Source organism: Periophthalmus magnuspinnatus, chromosome 6 (genome assembly GCF_009829125.3).
Source record: "Periophthalmus magnuspinnatus isolate fPerMag1 chromosome 6, fPerMag1.2.pri, whole genome shotgun sequence".
NCBI classification, from domain to species: domain Eukaryota; kingdom Metazoa; phylum Chordata; class Actinopteri; order Gobiiformes; family Gobiidae; genus Periophthalmus; species Periophthalmus magnuspinnatus.
Genome location: NC_047131.1, coordinates 26,861,094 through 26,882,367, shown reverse-complemented (window position 1 = coordinate 26,882,367; position 21,274 = coordinate 26,861,094). Strand labels below are relative to the sequence as shown.

The 21,274-nt window shown below is 39.3% G+C and overlaps 1 protein-coding gene across 2 annotated transcripts; it reads right to left on the bottom strand.

Moving 5' to 3' along the window:
• Positions 1-704: 704 nt before the first annotated feature.
• Positions 705-20,892, bottom strand: dyrk4 (dual-specificity tyrosine-(Y)-phosphorylation regulated kinase 4). 2 transcript variants are annotated; one of them, XM_055222667.1, is made up of 15 exons: positions 20,810-20,892; positions 20,409-20,478; positions 7,418-7,501; positions 6,410-6,562; positions 6,178-6,328; positions 5,873-6,036; positions 5,182-5,318; positions 4,461-4,601; positions 3,465-3,603; positions 3,070-3,151; positions 2,707-2,879; positions 2,564-2,624; positions 2,341-2,470; positions 2,092-2,267; positions 705-2,021 (listed from the first exon to the last, which is right to left on the bottom strand). In XM_055222667.1, the coding sequence occupies exons 1-15, from the start codon at positions 20,839-20,841 to the stop codon at positions 1,789-1,791; spliced, it is 1,926 nt and encodes a 641-aa protein (XP_055078642.1). In that variant the 5' UTR covers positions 20,842-20,892; the 3' UTR covers positions 705-1,788. The 2 variants fall into 2 exon arrangements, with proteins under 2 accessions (XP_055078642.1, XP_033823892.1); XM_033968001.2 differs by lacking the exons at positions 20,409-20,478; positions 20,810-20,892 and adding an exon at positions 9,191-9,578.
• Between the last annotated feature and the right edge of the window lie 382 nt (positions 20,893-21,274).

Sequence of the window (21,274 nt, the reverse complement as noted above, 5' to 3'; positions counted from 1 at the left end):
ATTAAAATTAAATCTCAAATAGGATCCCTCTAGACCAGGGGTGTCCAAACTATGGCTCGGGGGCCAAATGCAGCCCTCAGGTCATAATCAGTACTTTTTATGGCAAATTGGAGTGATTCTACCAATATAACCTAAATAACATCACATTGCATCGTCATACAGATAATAATAATAATAATAATAATAATAATAATAATAATAATAATAATAATAATAATAATAATAATATTTCAAGCCTTATTTAAAGAATGTTAAATGCACCCATCTGAATTATCCATTGTATTGACTACTGGTCTGTGGCCCTCCGTGTCGAAAAATTTTTCAAGACATGGCCCTGGATGAAAAGAGTTTGGGCACCCCTGCTCTAGACTGTAAGATCTGCAAAGACCTTATCTCACTGCTTTAGGTTCATTTCCTGTTGTCTGTTTGATATACTGCACTTTTCTCCTTCAATGTTAATTTTATGATGATTATTTGTGATTATTCCTGTTTTGGTTTGGTGTATTGTGATTTTAATGTATTTCTTGTTCTGTAAAAAGCACAATTCACACTTTGTACGAATTGTGCTATATATAAACTTGCCTTGGTGCATTAGACTTTATATGCTACTATCACATGTTTCAGCTATTTCATGGTAAATATATAGTAACAGTGACAATCCCCACACTCCAAATGAAAATATGTGAATCAAGATAAATTTGTTTAAAACATATTTTATTTTATAATGGAAATACAAATAATATTTCAAATAGCTACTTTGCATCCTGTGTTTGGGTTTCTGAGACACTGAATTCTAGGAAAGGTTGTGAGGATAGTCCATATAGAATCAGAAGATCACTTCAGTGGTGCTGCTGAGTACAACACACAGCCATTGTTTGTTTTCTTTGATTTTCAGTCATTCATTGTCCACACGCTAGAGTAAAGTGCAAGATTTCTAATACTGCAAGGCACAAACTATTGATATAAGATCTGCTGTTTGTCTAGTACGCCTGTGTATAAAAGCTGTAGGTCTCACTGACTTACAAAATGTGTCCAAAGTCAAAACAACAAGTAAAACCTTGTCTAATATCCTTAATGATATTCTGAAAATGTTGATCTTCTGCCTTTCACAAACACAGAAAATTATGAATAAACTATTTACAACTGTACAAAAACATATACATATACAAATAATAAACATAGAAACATAAATTTCACCAATAATGAGGGAAAAACTAGACATTCAAAACAATTAGGCTATACAGATGTGTTACAGCCATATTTATGTTGTAAAAAACACACAAAAACTATTTGGCTCAGCCGTTATTGCACATATAAATAAAGCATTTTAAAGCAACACGATGACATGTACATGCACTTTTGCTTGCATCTACTGCATTATGAGGATAAAAAAAAAAATACAATGAAAGTTGAACCTATTTATAAAATAGTTCAATGCACTGCAAAAACTGGGTTAAACGTTACACTATTACAAAATGATTTCCAAGCCTTCTAGTGCTTCTGTTGTGTCTATTGTGTCCAACTTTGAGTATTTTACTGATTCATGAATATTTATATCTATAACTTACCACTTTAATTCATGCTGTAAACATCAGTTTCACTTAAAGCTAACAACACCTGTGACTTTGAGATGTCATTGTTTGAATCTTAATGTACTTGTTTTTAGTAGATTGTGCCCTTTTTATAGACTATTCAAGTACAGTGGCAAATAAGAGGTTTGTTTGACCATTGCTCCGAAATAACTTCTACAGTTTAGGATATAAAAGAGCCACTCAGATTGTCCTGTGGTTACATGATTGGGGGTAAACACTCGGCTGGTCCCTCGCTGCTGCTCCTGACAGTGCCCAGTTCCTCTTGAGGCTTGATGATGATATGCACCGGTCGTTCTCCTTCTTGCTGCTTGTTACTTGAATTGAGCTCACAAACCTCCTCCTCTGCTGAAGCCCCGATTGGTCGCAGACGCTCAACTGAACTTTGATTAAGTTTGTCATTGGCAGTGGGGTCTGAAGGGACCTTTAAAACTATTATAGGAAAGAATTATAATTAGATAGAGTTAAATAATTTACATTTATGGTCATTATATATTTTTACCTGGCTTGTTGCTGTTCTGCCTTTTGTTGTCACTGATGTTGTCTGTGTTGGTTGAACCGTCATTTGTCTTCTTCACAGTTGGCCTGGTTCTGGGCCGGACTTTGTTGAAATTTCCCTCGAGGATCCACTGATGCTGCAGCCCCTCATCTGGAGTCATCCGCTTGGTGGGATCCCAACTGAAAAATAAATACATTTTAGTCATGCTACAATAATCTACAAAAAAAAAAGAAAAAAGAAAAGTTAACTTACGTGAGGCAGCGATGAATAAAATCCAGGAACACAGCATCATTTGTCTTCAGTGTCTCTGACAGCTCCTTTGAACCAGGCCTCCGTTTCTTTCCTTTGCTGTTAGTGATGTTCCTTGGATTTCCCTTTGAATCTTACAAAAAAAAAAAAAATCATTTAGATTAGGCTAGTTAATTAGGCATACAGGCTATCTTAATGTAATTCTAAAAACAAATGTCAAACATACCAAAAAATAACCTTCTCCTTGATGCAGATTGAACAAAATCATTAGGAGGCATTCCCAGAACCTGCAAACATCAGGACATCTTCAGCACACACCTCAGTAACTCACTGGAGGCTTTTGTTTATGAGGGAAAAGTGCCTGCGTACCTCCATTATGCAAGCGATTTGTTCCACTTCACTCTCTCCGGGGAACAGTGGGTAACCTGTGTACAGCTCAGCCAGGATGCAGCCCAGACTCCACATGTCAATAGCCATGCTGTAGGGGTGACCCAGGATGACTTCTGGAGAGCGATAGAAGCGACTCTGGATGTACGTGTAAACTATACAACAGAAATTATACATTAGAGAGACCTGTTTCACCCAAGACAAACAACTTTACATATGACATCAGTAACAAAAGCTAACAGTACAGAATTTAAACCATGTGATATGTAAAAAATACAATCTGAAACTGAGCACATGTGTTTTGTGCCTACAGATGTGTTCCAGAGAAACTGCAGATTGGCCCACCTCTTTGCTGTTCGTAACAGCTTGATCCAAAGTCGACCACTTTGATGTTCCCAGGCCCTCGCTGAGACAAAAGAATGTTCTCCTGAGAAAAACAAACAAAGAAGTCAGATATAAAAACTTAAACCAATTCTAATATTTAAAACATTAATACTACTTCTACTTATACATTGAAGTATATATGGGTTGTACATATATGTATTGAGGATTACTCTAGCAGGAGGAATGAGAGCAGGAGGTTGTCTGCTTCTGTGTAACTCGTCAGGCTGTCACTAAAGTGCCTCTCATCTAATGTCTATAGGTGCTGCAATAGTCTGCAGCCTCTTGATCCTTAACGCTACATATTATTATGATAAGTGTGGTCCATGAATGTAAACAGCTCAGTATAGGGTCAGTACCGGCTTGAGGTCACAGTGGATGATCTTCTCCTTGTGCAGCATTTGCAGACACCTGAGAAGTGCGTGAGTGAAGCGACGAATCAGAGCGAGGCTGAAGCCCTGGAAGTTGTTCTTTTTGATGAGCTCATATAAGTTCACTCTGTTAAGAATGACAAAACAACATAGTTGTTAAAATAGGATATTGAAAGCACTTAACAATTTCATCATCAGCCTCAATAATTAGAATAATTGATACATATCAATATTTGATCATATCAATAACATGTTATGAGAATAAAAGAATAAAAAACAACTTTTACTATTGTACCAGTGCCTCTATGAGACAGATCAAATGATCTGAGACTCCTTTCTAGATGAATGTTTTTCAAGACATTGAAAATATTTTTAAATCTATTCTTGTGTGTATAGTAACTGTGATTGCATACTCCATAATCTTTATTTCAAATTTACTGTTGTCTTTTTAATTTGTTGTTTATATCTGAGACTGAGACTATAAACCTCTGTTTTAAATGCGCAAAACAATTTAATAGGCTTAGTTGTTGTGAATGAGTCTTTCATAGACATATGAATAACTATAGAGGAATCCTTCTATTAATAACCATACTGTCTCCATATACATGCACCCATTATAGTACTCATCTCTGGAGGAAGACAGTGATAGACCGTGTGCTCCTGCTATTTCTTGCTGCTTGTGATAAGCATAAACGTCTTTAGCCTGTGTAATATGAGCCTTCACACCATGAAGCAAGAAGGGGTAAAAGATAGGGCCCTAATCAAGGCTTTAACTAAAGGGTTCAGTGACTGTAATGTTAGACAAGGTAGCAGTCCAAGACGTCCTCTAAAGGTCATTCAGCCAAAGTGAGACATAAAACTATCTGCCTCAAATAGATGGATATAATTGGGAATTCACGGTGATCTACGGGGGCAACACGAGGTAATTAACTAGTGGCAAAGATGGCTGCTGATTTTGAGTTTCACTATGGTATGTGTACTGACCCCAGGAGCTCAAAGGAGATGCAGAGATGATTTCTGAAGTAGAAGTACTCCTTCATGTGGATGACATTGTGGAGGTTGTCTTTGTCCTTCTTCTTGAGCACATCCAGAATCTTCAGCTCAACTAATGCCTGGTGATGAAACCTGCAGTCACAAGACAGACATAAATTATAACCTAGCACTGGTGAGGATTAAAAATATCTGTACTGGTTTACTAAGAGGTGTTGACTGACATACGCAAAAGCTGTTCCCTGTACATTAAATAAGAGCAGTATACGTGCTCTATAAATACTAGGCCATATACAATCTGTCCAAGGAAACTAGATCTGACCATGGCTAACAAGGTGGAGAGCATGGGGGCAGGCCTGTGGTAGTTTGCACTCATTTTGTTTGCTGCATAATTCAAGTAGTGGTAAAACCAAGTGGCTGCTGCATTTAACAAGCAGGAATTCACCATGAGACAAACTAAGGGGAGACAGGTAATATAACAGCCCAGGGTGCAGACTTTTATCATGCTAAAAAAGGATCTCAAATATTTGGCAGACTGAAATGTAACAAGATATAATCTCTCAGATGAGGGGAAGAGTTGACTGAATGCAAATGTGACAAATAACACATTCTGTGTTGAATCTCACAAGTACTTGACCTTGAAACGTGTAAAACCAGACCTCCCAGATGAAGGACTTAAGGGGATATTAGCACAGATATTGAATGATTTCTATACCTTTTCTTATTGCGGATCATCTTGATGGCTACCAGCTCATTGTTCTTATGGTCGAGACATTTTAGGACCTGCCCAAACGAGCCTTTCCCAATGACTTCAAGCACTTCAAATCTGTATCCAATGTGGTCATGAAGCACCTGGAAAAGCACCAGAAAATGAAACACCGTCTTTTGACTAATGAAGATCCAAGTAGGCTTAATGAAGAAGGTGGACATTTTGTATTATAAAATTACAGAATTCGATTTAGGTTGCTGTAAATTAACATGTTTTTTTATTCACATGCAGTGAATGTATATTTAGTAGCAGTAATTTTCACAAATTGTTTTTCTTTCTGTTAGCTTATGGATGTTGTCTTTGACAGATAACAGCTGCCTGGTACCCCATAGCACTGCTGCAAGTCACTCAGCCATGCCATATATTCAGCACCAACAGGATGTGCATTACATAATGATATAAGACACTGCTTTAGTTGTTCATGACAAGACTAAAGCGATTATTGACTATAAATTAAGATCACATATTGTACAGTGAAGGCAGCAATTAAGTCTGTTACTGGATGGACTCTGGAAGGATTAAGGTCAAACTAAGGCATCTGGTCATGTATATTTCATTGTACCAAGCTTCTCAAGTGATGTAAGAACTGAACATACTCACAGAACTATGTGAGGAAGTTTTATTAAGAATAGCATACCCTTATATAGCTCCCGTGTTCATCATCATATCCTGAGTTCTGTGGTGCACCTTGTGACCCCTCAGTCTTCTGTGCTCCGAGACCCAGGAACCAAATCTCTGAGTAGTCCATAATCTCTTCCTGCTCAAACTCCGTCAGTCGTTCTTGGAAATTCTTCAGTGCCTCTGCAAAGAGGCGGACAGCATGAGTCACTTAGATCGACTTTATATAGATAACATGTGCCAAAAGCCAAGAATTGTGAATCTGAATCAGTGGAATATTTTTAGTTTAACATTAATGTTGTGTAATTCTATCCACGCACATACCAGTGGGAGTCATTGGCAGCCTCAGTCCTTCATATGCTTTCTCTTTCTCTAGTTTGTTGCTGAAAATCTTATTGTTGCGTGACACAGACACTTTGTCCAATGTTGCTCCAAATCGCATTGCAAACTGCTGAGCTGGTTTCGGTCTTTCCTCCTGTTGAAACATTTAATCAAAAGTATAAGTAGAAGAATAATGAAGGAGTAATCAAGGTAATAATTATGGCTACTTACTAACCATGAGAGTTTGGAAGTTGTTGAGAGTCCCTTTGGAGGAGATTTGGGGCAAGATGCTGTCTGTCTGCTGGTGTTGGTTTTTGGCATTACTGACCACGACCTGGACCACTGGTGGCTCAAGCTGTGGTAAGGTTCCTATGCCAGGGCCAAACTTCTGCAATAAACAGTTACTTTAATTAAATTAGCCCATTAGGACAATAATGTAGATTACCTTTTATTTAGCTAAATCATCTTATGGCATTGGTATTTTGCTAAATTAGCATTTGGCACCAGCTGCAGCCTATTGGCATCCATAGCAAAGGCTCAGGTGACCAGGACCCCCCACAGGCAGCCGCTGGAATTACGGACCATGGTGAGAGAGAGGAAGACAAAGCCTGTCTGCTGCCTCTCTGTGGGAGAGGTGATGAGCAGCGACTGCCTTTCTCTAGCTGCCATCCTGCTTGCTCTTGAAGCAAGATTACATGTGTCACAGCCTTGCAAGGCTATGACCCAGCAATGAGGGCAAATTTAGATTTCTCCCTGTTGCCAACTGAACTCTGAAAACTAAGAGTTGAGCCTTATAGGACAAATTAGGTGACAAAGTACTACGCCATATATAAAATATATCTATTCAGTCAACCATTAATATTCCAAAATAGCATTTGCTGTATAAGTTAATTCACATGTTAAGAGCTGCTTGGGATGTGGTTTAGATGCACAGAGATAGGGCTAAATATAGTTTTGAGCACCTGCCACAACAGGCAAAGGAAGTAAACACAGCTCCATGCCGCTACACAACCGGGGGCACGCTGCCTGAATTAGACACGCTTGTATCAGTCATCTAGCACTATGGAGAAGTCTGATGTGTGAGACCACAATACCCCTCACAAGGCACTGACAGATGTTGACAGTTGCAACTATGTTTATTTTGGACCACAAGGAGACATTCTAAACAAAGATATGTGAATAGGGAGACACACGGCAATAGGAAATGTTCACAGAACAGTGTCACGTTTAAAATAGTACTAACCTGTGTGCATGAACGGTTTGATCCCAGGCGGGATCCATCTGATAGAATTCTGTGTGGATGAGGGAACGCCTCTGGTCTAGACGCCTGGGGAAGAACAAGAGCTGTTTATTACATATACAAATGACTTTGTTATTTAACAATTACTACAGTTGTCCTGCATCCACTGGTCATGTTTCCATTGTTGTGGCTATTCCTGTGACTGAATGCATCTGCACATGTGCACATTGTAGTGGACTGGATGCACACGTGCGGCTGACTCTTTTTAACACTTGACTGATCAGGTTAGAAGGGAAACTATACAAAGCCTCAGAGGGGACAGCTAATCTAAAAACACACAGTGGCATAAGGGATGATTATGCACAGTGCCAGCTGACACGTGCCGGTTTAATCAGAGAGCGATAACATATGGGGTAAACAATGCTGGGCTCCTGCGTATGGGGATGGCACTGGGCCATAGAAAGGCTTTATAATCTGTAACTGGATTTTTAAATTTAACCTTTAACCTGAAGGAGTTCTTGGTCAAGAGGTATCAGCAACATAACCTGCATTTATCAACTGTTGTATAACTGTTTCATTTTCCAAAAATGTTGATTCAGTAGAGCATAGTATTTGAAGTCATAAGTAACACTCTTTGTAGTTGTTATAATATTGATTATTCCAAAAGAAATAAGATACCTGTGTAGCATAACAATGAGTAACGTGGTGATTTACAGTAGATGGCTATCAAGTCTCCAGAAATACAGCACCCATCTCTGAAAAAGACTTAACCCTTGTGCTTATAAGAAACAGTTGTGTCCCTCAGGCTTTGGATCAGAATACCACTCCCTGTCTGGCCTTTATATTGACTTTGGGTCTCAGTAACACAATAACCATACACTCAGGAGAGGAGCAGTAATAATGTAATCATGTTTCAGTATCGGGGTGTGAGAACAAGTCATGTAGGTCAGTGGTGCAGCTTGGCTTCCTAAAACATCAGTTGCTCTCAGCCTGACTGATAAGCCCTGAGCCACTGGCCACGTCAAACATCACAACGTCTAACAACTGTACCAACAGCACAGCTCTAACTCTATTATTAGTTTTATATTTTATTTTTTAACATCCTTGTGGTGAGAGTAGAGGAGACCTTTGAGGTTTGAGCAGAATCCTCTCAGTGACAGAGTGAGAAAAATGTGAGCTCATTAAGAAAGTCCAGGGTCACTTGGTCAAAGCAATAAAACTGCCATAGGGCAAACATAAACAGACAGAGGCACAGTTAAAGTGTGAACACAGTTTAACTGTGCCTATGTCACATCACAGCTGTCAGGGAGAATTGTCATTTTTTTATGGATCTAGTCTCTCTTTCATAAAGCACACTCTAAAATATTTAAATGTCATGTGCTGACAGTAAAATGTGCAATTCCAATATGCAGAGGCTATAATTCAATTCCTGTGTTAAGTGTGAAAAAAGTGCTGAATACATATAGACTTACAGAATCTGTCAGCGCACAAACACTGAAGTCAGTGGGCTACAACGACTGAAATAGAAATGGATCATATTTTTCCTTAGCACCTGGTTTACAGTCAGAGAGAACAGTTATAGGACAAAAAATTTTATTGGGTTATTATCATATGTTTTCAGATCAAATGACTATTGTGTGGAACAAGGCTTGTTTCTAGGCAAAGGAGTGAATCCTTAACACAGCTGCATTTTTTTAAACAAAACACAGCCTCTTTTACATCAAACTAGCACAACAGACACGGACTGGACAAATTACCTGATAAAAAACGTCTCACCTTGTTGTTTATTTCTGGCAACATGTTGAGTTTTGAGTCTGTGCAACCGCTGGAGTGAACCCGAGTGATGATGATTATACAATCCAGATGGGAAGCATAGTATCCAAGTCTTAAAAGTCCCTCTAAGGTCCAACACTTCCGATGCGCTGAACTTGCAGGTGAACAGTAAATTATAAGGATGAGTAATTTCCGATGAGCAAAGAGCTCCGCAGACCCAAACCTGCCGAGTCGCTGGTTTTACTCGGGCACAATAAATGCGCTGTCGTCAGAGGGAAGATTAGTGAGCGCCACAAGCTGTTGAGGGTCTCTGCGCCTTGACGCGCACCGCTAAGACACTGCAGCCACCTGTTCAGGTTTCTGCTGCTGACAGCTGGGGCTTTCCCGATATAGATCTGTTTTTTTAATCATTTGCTGTCGTCCTCCTCCGCAGCACAGTGAGCTGATGCTCCCTCAAACACCGACGCTGAACATCGTCGCGCACAGCGCGCACAGCTCTCACGGCGGAAATGTCAGAAACAGTGCTTATGTATGAAAAGGCTACTGAGTGAATATGGGGCCGTCAGTCAACGTAAAAATCTACAATTTCCTACAGCCTACGTCCCCCCTGACGAACAGAGTTTACCAATGAAAAAAATAAAGTACATAAAATAGAAGTTTCTGCGATGGGCAGGGACACTCGGATTTCATCTGGAGGAACTGCTGACACCACGATAGACCTGTGTTTATTCAGGGTGCATTTAGTCCCATGAATCTAATCTGAAGATAAAATGAGGGTAGTCTCCCCAGATAATCAAAGTACTGCAATAACGTTCCCAACGTCGTGTTGTGGCCAAATGTAATAAGATGACATTAGTCTTCAGCTAACCCTGGTCCTCACCACAGGGGTCAAACAACTCGTTTGCTCATGGGCAGTAAAAGATATTAATATGATTAATGACAGTTATGTAAGCGTTTTGGTCACAGCAATCAGAACATGCAGGAGGATGCTGGCTAGTCCTTTAAAACCAGCACTTCCATCCACTAGAAAAGAAAATAATTGTGATAGACTGCTAAATTAAATGCAATAATCTCAAGTGTGTACTGATTAGTGGACTGTGGCCCCTGCTGCTGGAGGAGCCCATCAGGGTGAAGAGGCATTTGACTCAGGAGAAGCTGCAAGAAATAAAGGTCCCTTTAAATCTGATGTGATTAATAATCACAAGGATGGATGAAGAGGCTTGTATCTTACACAACATGAGATTACCATGAGATGACCAGAACACAATATGGTACACAGTTTAGTCTACTGACGCAGTGGAAGGATTGTCACTTCTGTTCATACACAAGTGTCTGACTCAGTTGACAATAACATCAACAACTTCAACTTATTCAACCTATGTTCCAAAATTGATTCAGCAAAGTAAAATCTATCACTTACCCCATTATCTTTCTTGATGATTTGGCTCAACATAAAGTATAGGTTCCATTCATGAATAATGCAGAGAATTTTGACAAAGGTGTTGACATGTTATTAGGGACTCCATAGCAATAAAAACAAAAACAACCTCAGAAACAATGGAAATGTTAATAAATAAATAGCCTACACGATGTCCACTGTAAATTCATTTACTGTATACAGCCAAGCCTGCCACATTACACTTTGGAGAGTTGGGAGAGAAAGTTTCCCAGGTAACAAAGTATGAGAGGACATAACAGCCTATTATGAACTATCTATGCCACAAATGAAAGTGATAACATGAGCCTATTGAGTCCAGATCTTCTTGGGCTCAGCCATGCAGGCGCTCGTCACACATTTATCAGATCATATACAGTATTATACCAGGTACACACCAGGCAACTAATAATGTACATAAGAGCCCATTTAAACTTACCTCTGGTTGGACCCTGTTCCTCCCCCAGCAGCAGCCCTGGAGTCTAAGGCCACAGCAAACCAACAAGCTCCTGTCTGTCCACATGGCACAGCCACCCCATATTTCCACCAGCTCTGCACAGGCCCCTCAGCCTCCACTCATCAGGCAATGTACCTCTTTAACTGACAGGTACATTTGCATTTGGAATCTTGCAACACCTCTGGAAAACTGCATCAATGGATCCACAATATTGTTGCTGCAGTTTTCTCATATCACTTTCCTATATCCCGTAGTCTGTAGCATCGTGTTATTCTTTCCTCAGCTCTCCTCCAGGATGGTGGCTGCCAGTGAAGCTGCTGATGCAGTGGTTACAGGCAGTGAGGGAGAGCTTGTCTTGGCTGGTGTTGGTGACGCACAGACACAACAAGGGACCCATCCGAAGCCGGGGACACATCAGTATGGCTTACCGTCCTGCCATGGGGCCTCTGGGAGCCCAAGCTGAGGAAGAGACGAGCCAGACGATATAGACACTGGGAAGAAGTCAGACTGGGACAAGTGCAATTCTAATGGGCTTCCCTCGAGGTCCAGAGCTGCCACTGTATCCTGGAGACAAAGCCTTTGGGGCTGTCACACACTCCTCTGCCCCTCACTTCTCCTCATCACCTACTCCATCGCTGCTCTCCACCTGCTTCACTGCTACACAAGGCCCTGTGGGATGCTACAGTGTTGCTGACAAATAGTGCATAGGTGAAAGCTTATCTTCGGAGTCCGCAGTCCTGGCCCTACGCCTGCTTCATGCAGTATAGTTGACGACCATGAGGACTAAAACAAGCAGGAGAGAGGCTATAGAAAAAAAGGTTCAATCAATGATATTTACACAAAGTAAGTTATTACTTATTATTGATATCTGTCAAAGGTAGTGAAAGGTGAAGCCCTTAATTCTATCCCTGAAGGCTTTACAGTTTGATGACGCATTCCCAATCTCTAGTGACATTGGGAAGACATTCTAACTGGAAGAGTTAAGCTATTTGCAAGGCACGCAAGTCTTTAAACTTTTGGTAGCTTGCTGGCACCCTACAGAGAAAAACATATCATTTTGCGGCCCCTGTCACATGGATACTTTCAGCCTAGTTCTATCTGCGTACAGTACACAGGAATACATACAGTAGAAGGTTTTGAATGGTAGTGCCATAACAACAGAATAGCACAGCTCTTTGTGTTGCTCAATAGATATTCATATAATGCACATGAAAATCAATCACTTTAAATAATCATTAATAAATGTCTTGTGTATTTGTTGCTAAACAAGCTCCTCAGATTTTTAAGGTCTAAAAACATTAAGTTAAAATTTCTGAATTATTATCAAAAAAAAAAAAAAAAAAAAAGGTTTAAAATTATTGTACTGATAAATGTCATTTCAGAGAAGAATTTGCTTGCTTACTTTCCCTTCACCAAAAATACAATCAGTAAATCACTGCGTTTTGGTGACAGAAAAAATGTGTCTATTTTTGTAGCATGGCTGCTATGCTACTGTATTTTATTACTGCACCGTCAGCTCTCCTTCATGCCTCCAGCACTTGGGGATCCGAGTGGCACGTGCTCTCTGATATTCTCACAACATCTAATATGGTTTTATTGAAAATATTTGAAGAAAACGCAGTTTGTCTACACGGTTTTAGTTTACATCAGTTGGGGTTAGGGTTAAACTTTTCCAGAGCCATAGAGACAGCCGTGGAGTGAGTGAACAGCAGGTGGCTAAGCGGGCCGCAGCAGCCGGTCTCACATTCATTCCAACACGGGCTGAATGACCTGCTCTCAGCCGACTATAATCCATCACAGCATTAAGATGGGCCACAGCTCCAACACCACCGTAAGCCAGAAGAAGTGGACAGAGAGGTGCTGCCAGCCATAACAGACCGTATCTGTGTTGCCTGTCGTTTGGCAAAGAGCACTCTGGGAAGTCTGAGCGCGGCTGGCAGGTGGACTCAAGCATCTGCATCTCTACACGTGCTCTCAGTAACAGCCTGTTAGATGTGGGTCAAGTTCACAAGTTTACAAGGCTTACAAAGGTGATAATAGGCCTATTACAAGTCATCAGAATCTCAAATGTCAGACATCATAACAGTTTGCAAAGATCACCAAGTAAGAAAATATAAATACATCTAATAATTGCAATAAAGGAAAAAGTACAATGTTGCAGTTTTGAGCACAAATATCAGACTCAGAGCAATGAAAATGGTTTGGTGTTATTGCAGATATATTATTACAGATAGGCCTGTCACTATAATTACTATATCGACTTATTAACAATAATTTTTGGGGGCTAATATTTATCATAGTGACTATCTCTTTATACTTTTGGGGAACTTTATAGATACAAACTAACTACTGAAGTGTTTCATTATGTTGTTTATTTATGTGTTGTTTTATTTGTACAGGCCTATTATTTTTAGAGATACTGCACTGCGTTAGATGAGGTCAGATTTAGTTTTTTCATTGTTAATTTAGCTCCTTTCAACACTTAATATTTGCGCTCAATAAAAAATGCACATACTATTACTACTTCTACTACTACTACTACTATATACATACTACTTGTATAATCTCTCCTCATTCAAACATATTGCATGTGATGTATGATATAAATATGTTATCAGTGTAGGTCAATGGTTTCATTCTAATATTTCAGTTTAATTTATTTATTTATTATCTTGTCTAAAAGATTTTCTCCAAATATTCAAACTCTGGCATCGTAATTTTAAGGAATGATGCTGTAACTAATATAATAGTATGGCATGTATGGTGTAAAAATTTTGAAAGTAAAAACAAAAATTAATGGCCTAAGAACTACTGATATATTTTTCTTACAAAATTTACATCCAACAAACACCAAAGACATATGTATATTTTAACTGATCTAAATATTCGAGCAAAAACAGTGTTACTGCTGAGCTCGGCTGTGTCCAAATAAGCACAACGGTCTTACCTCATTAATCATTCTTTCGTTATAGAACTGCGGCTCCTTCACATCTCTGGAATGAGACCTGACCCACGGCCCCATGCTGACTCCAATCACACAGCTTCTAATGCAAAACTCACTCCACCTCACAAGTGTTTATGCTAACGTGGCTACAAAACGCTCTATATGACCTGGCATTATGTCCTGACAAATAGCATGTATGATGGTGCTGTTGTGAATATGCTTATAGCACAGGGAGAGCTGGTGTTATGTGAGCTCCTCTGACCTGAATGCCCCAGACCAGGGCCCTGCCAGCTCTGACAGCCCGAGGATGGACCCGCACAGGCCTCTGCTGAGTGATGATGGTCCGGCATCTCAGGCACCCAAGGGCCATGCACCTTAGCAACACATTGCTACCACAAACTGCTCCACATATGGCCAAAATGACTCCTGTTTATCTTGACCACACTAATGTAAACAGTATCGTTGGCTCGTCTTAAGTTCAAACTCCTAAGGTAAGCACAACCAACTTCTGCAAGGTGATACGCTTTTGTCACACGCGAATACAAGGGACCCCTTGTCTAAGCCTGACTGACATTAGCAATACAAGGCCCTTAACCTGCACCAATTACTGTAAATGACTGTGTTTAAGGTGCCGATTTGTTGGGAACATGCAGACAAAAGGAAATGAAACACTGACTGCTTTTGTGGTCAAGAAATAAGAGGATTCAAACAGATTATTGGATTTGTTAAGGTAACTGTTCTGGGATTGTTCTTGACACTGATATCCTGGTTTAATCTTGTATGTGAAGGCTGACATGTAGCAGATCCCTTAAATGTTACTTTTTTGATGCTTGTCTCTATGTAGATGCTTTATTTTGCTTGGAATGTTCCATGGTATAGCATCAAATGTATCTATATATATACATTTATTCAGTTGCAGATATGTTCATTGCTAAAACAAATTTCTTCAAAAACATGCATTCTTACATTGAGCCAGTTGCCTTTCCACAGATCTAACCTGTAAATGGGCCTGGTAGCATTTAGGCATGGGACAATATTGAAATTTGGTGTCAAAATAATTGCAATTAACGACAATATCATGCTAATGATTAACAATCTAGATATGAATTATTATGAATTCCATATTTAAACAACTGTTACAGTATTGTACTTTGTTATAAGTGAAAACAACAATGATCTAGAACACATATGTCAAACTCATGGCCCGTGAGCCAAATGCAGCCCTCTACATCATTTTATGTGGCCCTCGACAGGCTAAATTAAAAGGTATGATGGTCTTAAAATGTAATTTTACCAGGAGATACACAGTTACACAGCCATATTTTTACATCTATGCAAATTCATATGCGATATTTGTAACTTAAATAAGTAATAAATACAGAACAGTGAATTAACAAGTTAAAAAAAGTAGTTAGATTTATTTAACATCTGGCCCTTTGAGAGCAGCCATTTTGCTGATGTGGCCCTCGGTGGAAATGTGTTTGACATCCCTGATCTAGAAGAAAACATCATGGAGAAGTAGATTTTTTCTGCACATTCTGGTGATATAATGACGATTATCTCTGTTGGCGATTATCACAATTATTTAAAATGCCCAACAACTGATTATGGTCCCCCCCCTTTTATCAACACATATTATTGTTTATTGTCCCATCCTTAGTAGTGTTATCTCTTTGTCTCCATGGAGATAGATATCATATTGGGGAGTATTCCAGGCAAAGCAATAACATCTGCACTGAGACAAGTACGTGTCAAACACTCCACAAAAAGGTTACATAGCACCTTTTTAATAACCGCACACGGGATCAAATGAAAGAGATTTGTGCATGTTCATCCCTGTTGTTTTACATTTGTAGGCCGTGATTTACTGCCTCCAGCTTTTTCTATTACAATATCTCAAAAAATACTCCAAACTACTGATGTACTTATATAAGAGTATCTTCTACATAGATAGGACTTGACACATTATTACACAACAACGCCTATGGACAGAGGGTGTGATGGGGGTGGACGTTGCAGCCTCTATTTAGCAGCTCTGTTTTGCATGACTCACTGCCAGAGAAAAACAGACACTTCATGCGAATAAGCCACGCACTCATTAACCAAACTCCCTGGGTGGCTGTTTACATCACATTCTTCACTATTTTTAGCTGTGGTTTTTAGGAGTGTTCTTGTCCAGCTGATCTCGGGACAAAAAACTAGGGCAAAGAATTCTAAAAGAGATCGAGGTAATCGTATTTGAGGGGTCTGCAGCCAATTATCTGTCAGTAAAAGCATGCAGTTTAGGAGCTGAGTTCAGATTTTGGAGAAAGAAATTTGACTATTTGTTTGTGTTTGATGGCACTAATTAAGAGTCTGTACAGAAAGCCAATTTTATTTTGTTCGTAATTGCAATTGGCTGTGTTTGATTGTGATTTTTATGCCATACCGTCCAGCCGTACCCAAAACAGCTTTCTTTCACTACAAAGAAGAAAAGGAGTAGCCATTTTTCACACAGCTGATTGTCAAACAGCATGAAATCTCAGTCTATTTCAAACGTACAAACACAGAAACAGATCCAGCCAAAGGACAAAACCTCGAGCCACAAACAAAGTAATGTGGTCTACTCCATTCAGTATAGTCCAAACTGCAGTGAGCGTTAAATTGGAGAAACAAAACAGCCATTCCACAAGAAAATGAGAACACTAATTCCATTGCAAGAGCTGCTCAAGACCTCAATCTGTTGTTCATCTCCATCTCAAAGTCACTAACCCCTCCTTTGAAAATAGCGAGGTGCAAGTCTTAGCCAAAGAAAAGAACTGGCTTGAGAGGGGAGTTAAAGAGGCAATTTTTGTTAGGAAATACAATTCAACAGGAACAGGAATGTGGCCTTACACATCATTTATCACCTATTTATAAGTTTCAGTGTAAATAACCCCTCCCTTCAGATAGTAACAAGGCAGTGTTCACCAATAATCTTACCAAAACTGAAGAAGTGACTTGGATGAGCGTCGAAACGTCTCCACTCAAAAAAAAACCCCAAAAAAAAACAAAACCTGTTTAGTTCAGTTGTCAGAATTGAATTTTTTGTTGACTATACTATAAAGCCGTAGAGTCACCGGGGTCCCAATGTGCATGGGGCATTAGATTGGACTATAGAGGATTATAACAGTTGTACGCAGCATTAACACTCTGACAAACACTGGTGCGTGTGGCCACAGTCACATGTACCAATGCTATCACACATGAACCCTCCAACAGTGCATATGTATAACAGAGTATGCACACATGCGTCAATAATACACTGAAATAGAAAGTGTATACGATCCACTATAGGGCTGTAGAGGACTAAAGATATTCTTGGGCAACTAAAACAAACATGCCCTATTAATGTCTGTGTAATCCCGCAGGCATCCAGGTATGATCCATAACAAAAGGACAATTCAATTCTGTCAACTGGACAAAAGATTTAGAGTTTCACCATTTCGCATTACTACTAAGCCATTATTATTATATTTATCTGAAGGAAGGAACTAACTACACGGAACACCTGATTGTGGCTGGATCTATTGAACTGTAAGTGTGAACTGTGTCTGAGTCATGTTTGGCATAATGGTTCAGCCTCTAATGGACGCTCTCAGTGTTAGCAAACTGGATGTCACTATTGTTTTTCTTGTTTTGATTTAGGTGTGAGGATGGAGTTATAAATAGGAGATGAATGACGTCTAAACCCGACCATTCGTGACAACCATGGTGAATTTCCCTGGCTGGGGATTAATAAAGTATCTATCTATCTATCTATCTATCTATCTATCTATCTATCTATCTATCTATCTATCTATCTATCTATCTATCTATCTATCTATCTATCTATCTATCTATCTATCTATCTATCTATCTATCTATCTATCTATCTATCTAATTATGTTATTTTCAGAACTTAGCCAAAGAAAATAATAATAGGTGATAATAGGTGAGTTAATTTCAGTAGTTAATTAGTTTTCAGTGTAGTCAGCTCCTCCCTTCAGACAGATATAAGGCTGGTTACATTCTGTTTGAATCCAGAAAGGTCTGAAACTCGACAATAGAGGTTAAAAATCTCCATCCTAACTTGGGACGGTCCTACCACAGCTGCTAAATTGTGTTTCTCAAATGTGAAAGACATCTTCTCAGAATTTTTCATAACATTCAGAACAAAATGTATAACTTATGTTAGCTGATATGAGTAATATATGTTTGTTGCTTTGATTGATATTCTGCAAAAAATAGTAGCATTATGTAGTGTATGTTTATGACGCGAACGAACCATGTGTCTCTCTGAGTGTTTAATCTGCTTTTCAATCACGCCCTCTGATATCGAGACAGGATATGGCTCCACGCATCTTTGTAAAGTTTGGTCAAAGCGTGTGGTTCAGTGTGATTCAACAGCTGGGAAAAGTTCTCGAAATTATTAGCAACTTGTGCAAAAACTACCATCCAGTTCTAGTAAAGAGCATATTCAGTGAAAAGGCTCACTCCCAAAACTACATGGATTCATACAATTCTAATAAAATAATAATAGACACGATTGACCAATTATGAACTAAATGCCTAGTAGACAACAGCTGTTCTGTGAGAGTGGTTGAACGGTTCTGGCACAGTGACCTTTCCGCCCGTAACAATGATATCAATGAGTAATTCACTGGACGAGAGCCTTCTTCTGAACAGTCGGCTTTAATTCAGGGCTCTGGTGTCAACGAGGCACAAAGCTGCGATGAGAAACTCTATCAGGGACAAAGTTCATCACAAGAATAGAGCACACACTTTTCCACAGGAGGTCAATGGCCACATCTGACGGGTTTGCCCACGTAAATGACAACACCGACGCTCAGCTGAAGCCACGGCAACTTTAGTGAGGCTCATCGCAAAGTGAGTACCAGTAAATTGTACCAGCAACACATATTTATTAACTGGGAATCGGAATGTTACTATAAAAAAACAAAAGACAAGACATATTCTATCTTTTGAATGATTAAATGTACTCAAAATGGCACTGAAATCCTTGAATAGGGTTAGCAGTGTATTTCAAGGTATGAAATGCTGCTGCCCTTTAAAAGCAATTACAGTTTATCACATCTCAAATAATCAGACACTGAATATAATTTAGGAAAGGAGGAAGGAAGAGTTGACATGCACTGAGAGAGACCCACACTGTGAAACGTCCCAGTCCCAATCTGCAGCTGCTGATGAGAGCTGCTGCTTTCGTCTGCACTTTGCCATGACGCAGATGCTATTGATATAGTGACGAGAAAGTCTCTTAACGACAAGGAAGCTGTGAGGAAACCAAAGACGGGCCGGCCTAGATTCAGCCCATTATTCCTTATAAAATTATTATTTTTTAAATCCATTACACCATTATTATGAATAATAATAATAATAATAATAATAATAATAATAATAATAATAATAATAATAATAATAATAATAATAATAATAATAATAATTTAAAAAATCCATTACACAATTATTTATATATATATATAAATCTATTGCACTCTTTCATTAAGATTATCTACAGCATAATTGTGTCTAAAATTCTATGAAAATGGCACTCCAAAAAAGTGCCAAGTTTAGTCATTGTAGTCGTGGGTGATATTGACAAAAATATTCAGATGGCATTTTAGCAGTGGTTCAGGAAATGTGCCTGTAAATGACTTGGTTGATGTTAAAGTATTGAAGTATTACACAAAACGTGAATGGGCCGTAAAAATTAACCACCGGTGCATAAATATCACTACATGCCCTTGGATGGAAGATTACGCTATAGATGTTTATGTTCATATTTAATCAGCTCTTTTTGATGTCATTCTTATTTGTTTTAATTATAGACAATAAGGTCTAATATTCTAATTTTGCTTATCTGCAGAATAACACTTGTGACACCTTTACACCGTTAGTCTGTCCCAGGGCAGGCTCTGGAAAAGCATTATATGAGACTAATACATTATTATTATTATTATTAGTCTTTGTATCCTGGAGTGAGTCCTCAGCTGCAGTAAGGCGCCTTTAGGGATCACATGTGGACAAGCATCAGCCACAGGGTTAAGTCAGATCCTATTTTGTTAGTGTCTGTCAGATTATCACACATCCACCTGCAGTAGATGTTTGTGTGGGACAGACCGTAACACAGAGCAGAGTGTTCCCAATAAATCATGTATGCTGAGCGCACTAAATCACCGAAATAACATTTATTAAATGTCATACATCTCAACACATGGTGTAGCCTATCCTACCAGTACTTGGAAGCTTACATAACCAAACCACAGGCCCCTAGACTGTGCAGAGCAGCTAAACTAGCCTATAACTGCATGAATGTCTAAAATAATTGCACATTAATAAAATAATAATAATTGAACAGTTGGCTTACCTTGAGTAGAAGAGGGAATGTACTTTTTCTGTCCTTTAGTAACCTCTCTAGCTTAGTCTTGGGGGGAAATCTGTTTAAAGAAATACTAAGATAAAAATCATGCCCAAATACACAAGGTTTTTGTGGATGTTCTGGAGTCAAAATGAGCGTGCACGATACATTTTGCAGATATTATTTTATTTCACGGTGTGATCTATAGTGACACCTTCTGGAAATAATTGTAATTGAACAAGTATGTCCAAAAATAATTTTAAAAAATAAAGGAAAGCGCACAGGAGGTTGTAGCGCACATATTAAAAACAAAGACAGGCATTAAGCAACATTTTACTTTTAGAACTAAAAGTAAGTTGGATATTCTGCAGAAAATGGTTAAAATAATTGAGTTAAACAGCAGCACTAACCTTCTTTCTGAAGCTTTGTTTGGCGCGCTCATGGTGACAATTCAACACGATGGCAGTAAAGCGGCCAGGCGCGTCATACTAAAGGTGTGTGGAGGTGTGTGGAGGTGTGTGGAGGTGTGCGGAGGTGTGTAGCGGTGTGTAGAGCTGTGCAGAGGTGTGTAGAGATGTGTAGAGCTGTGCAGAGGTGTGTAGAGATGTGTAGAGCTGTGCAGAGGTGTGTAAAGATGTGTAGAGCTGTGCAGAGGTGTGTAGCGGTGTGTAGAGCTGTGCAGAGGTGTGTAGAGTTGTGTAGAGTTGTGCAGAGGTGTGTAGAGTTGTGCAGAGGTGTGTAGAGTTGTGTAGAGATGTGTAGGCTTCAGTCTGCGCTGTGTCCGCTCTCAGTCCATTTGCTGCTGCACTGTGACCACCCTCGGCTTATCTATGACACAAAAGCTGTTACAGCCATCACTGCAGGTTCTCTCCAGC

Excerpts from the sequence above, each read along its gene's own strand:
- dyrk4 (XM_055222667.1), bottom strand. The coding sequence starts at position 20,841 with ATGAGCGCGCCAAACAAAGCTTCAGAAAGAAG. Across the intron at positions 6,563-7,417 it reads CAAACCGTTCATGCACACAG|AAGTTTGGCCCTGGCATAGG; the intron begins GTTAGTACTATT and ends TGTTTATTGCAG. Across the intron at positions 3,604-4,460 it reads ATCTCCTTTGAGCTCCTGGG|AGTGAACTTATATGAGCTCA; the intron begins GTCAGTACACAT and ends CATTCTTAACAG.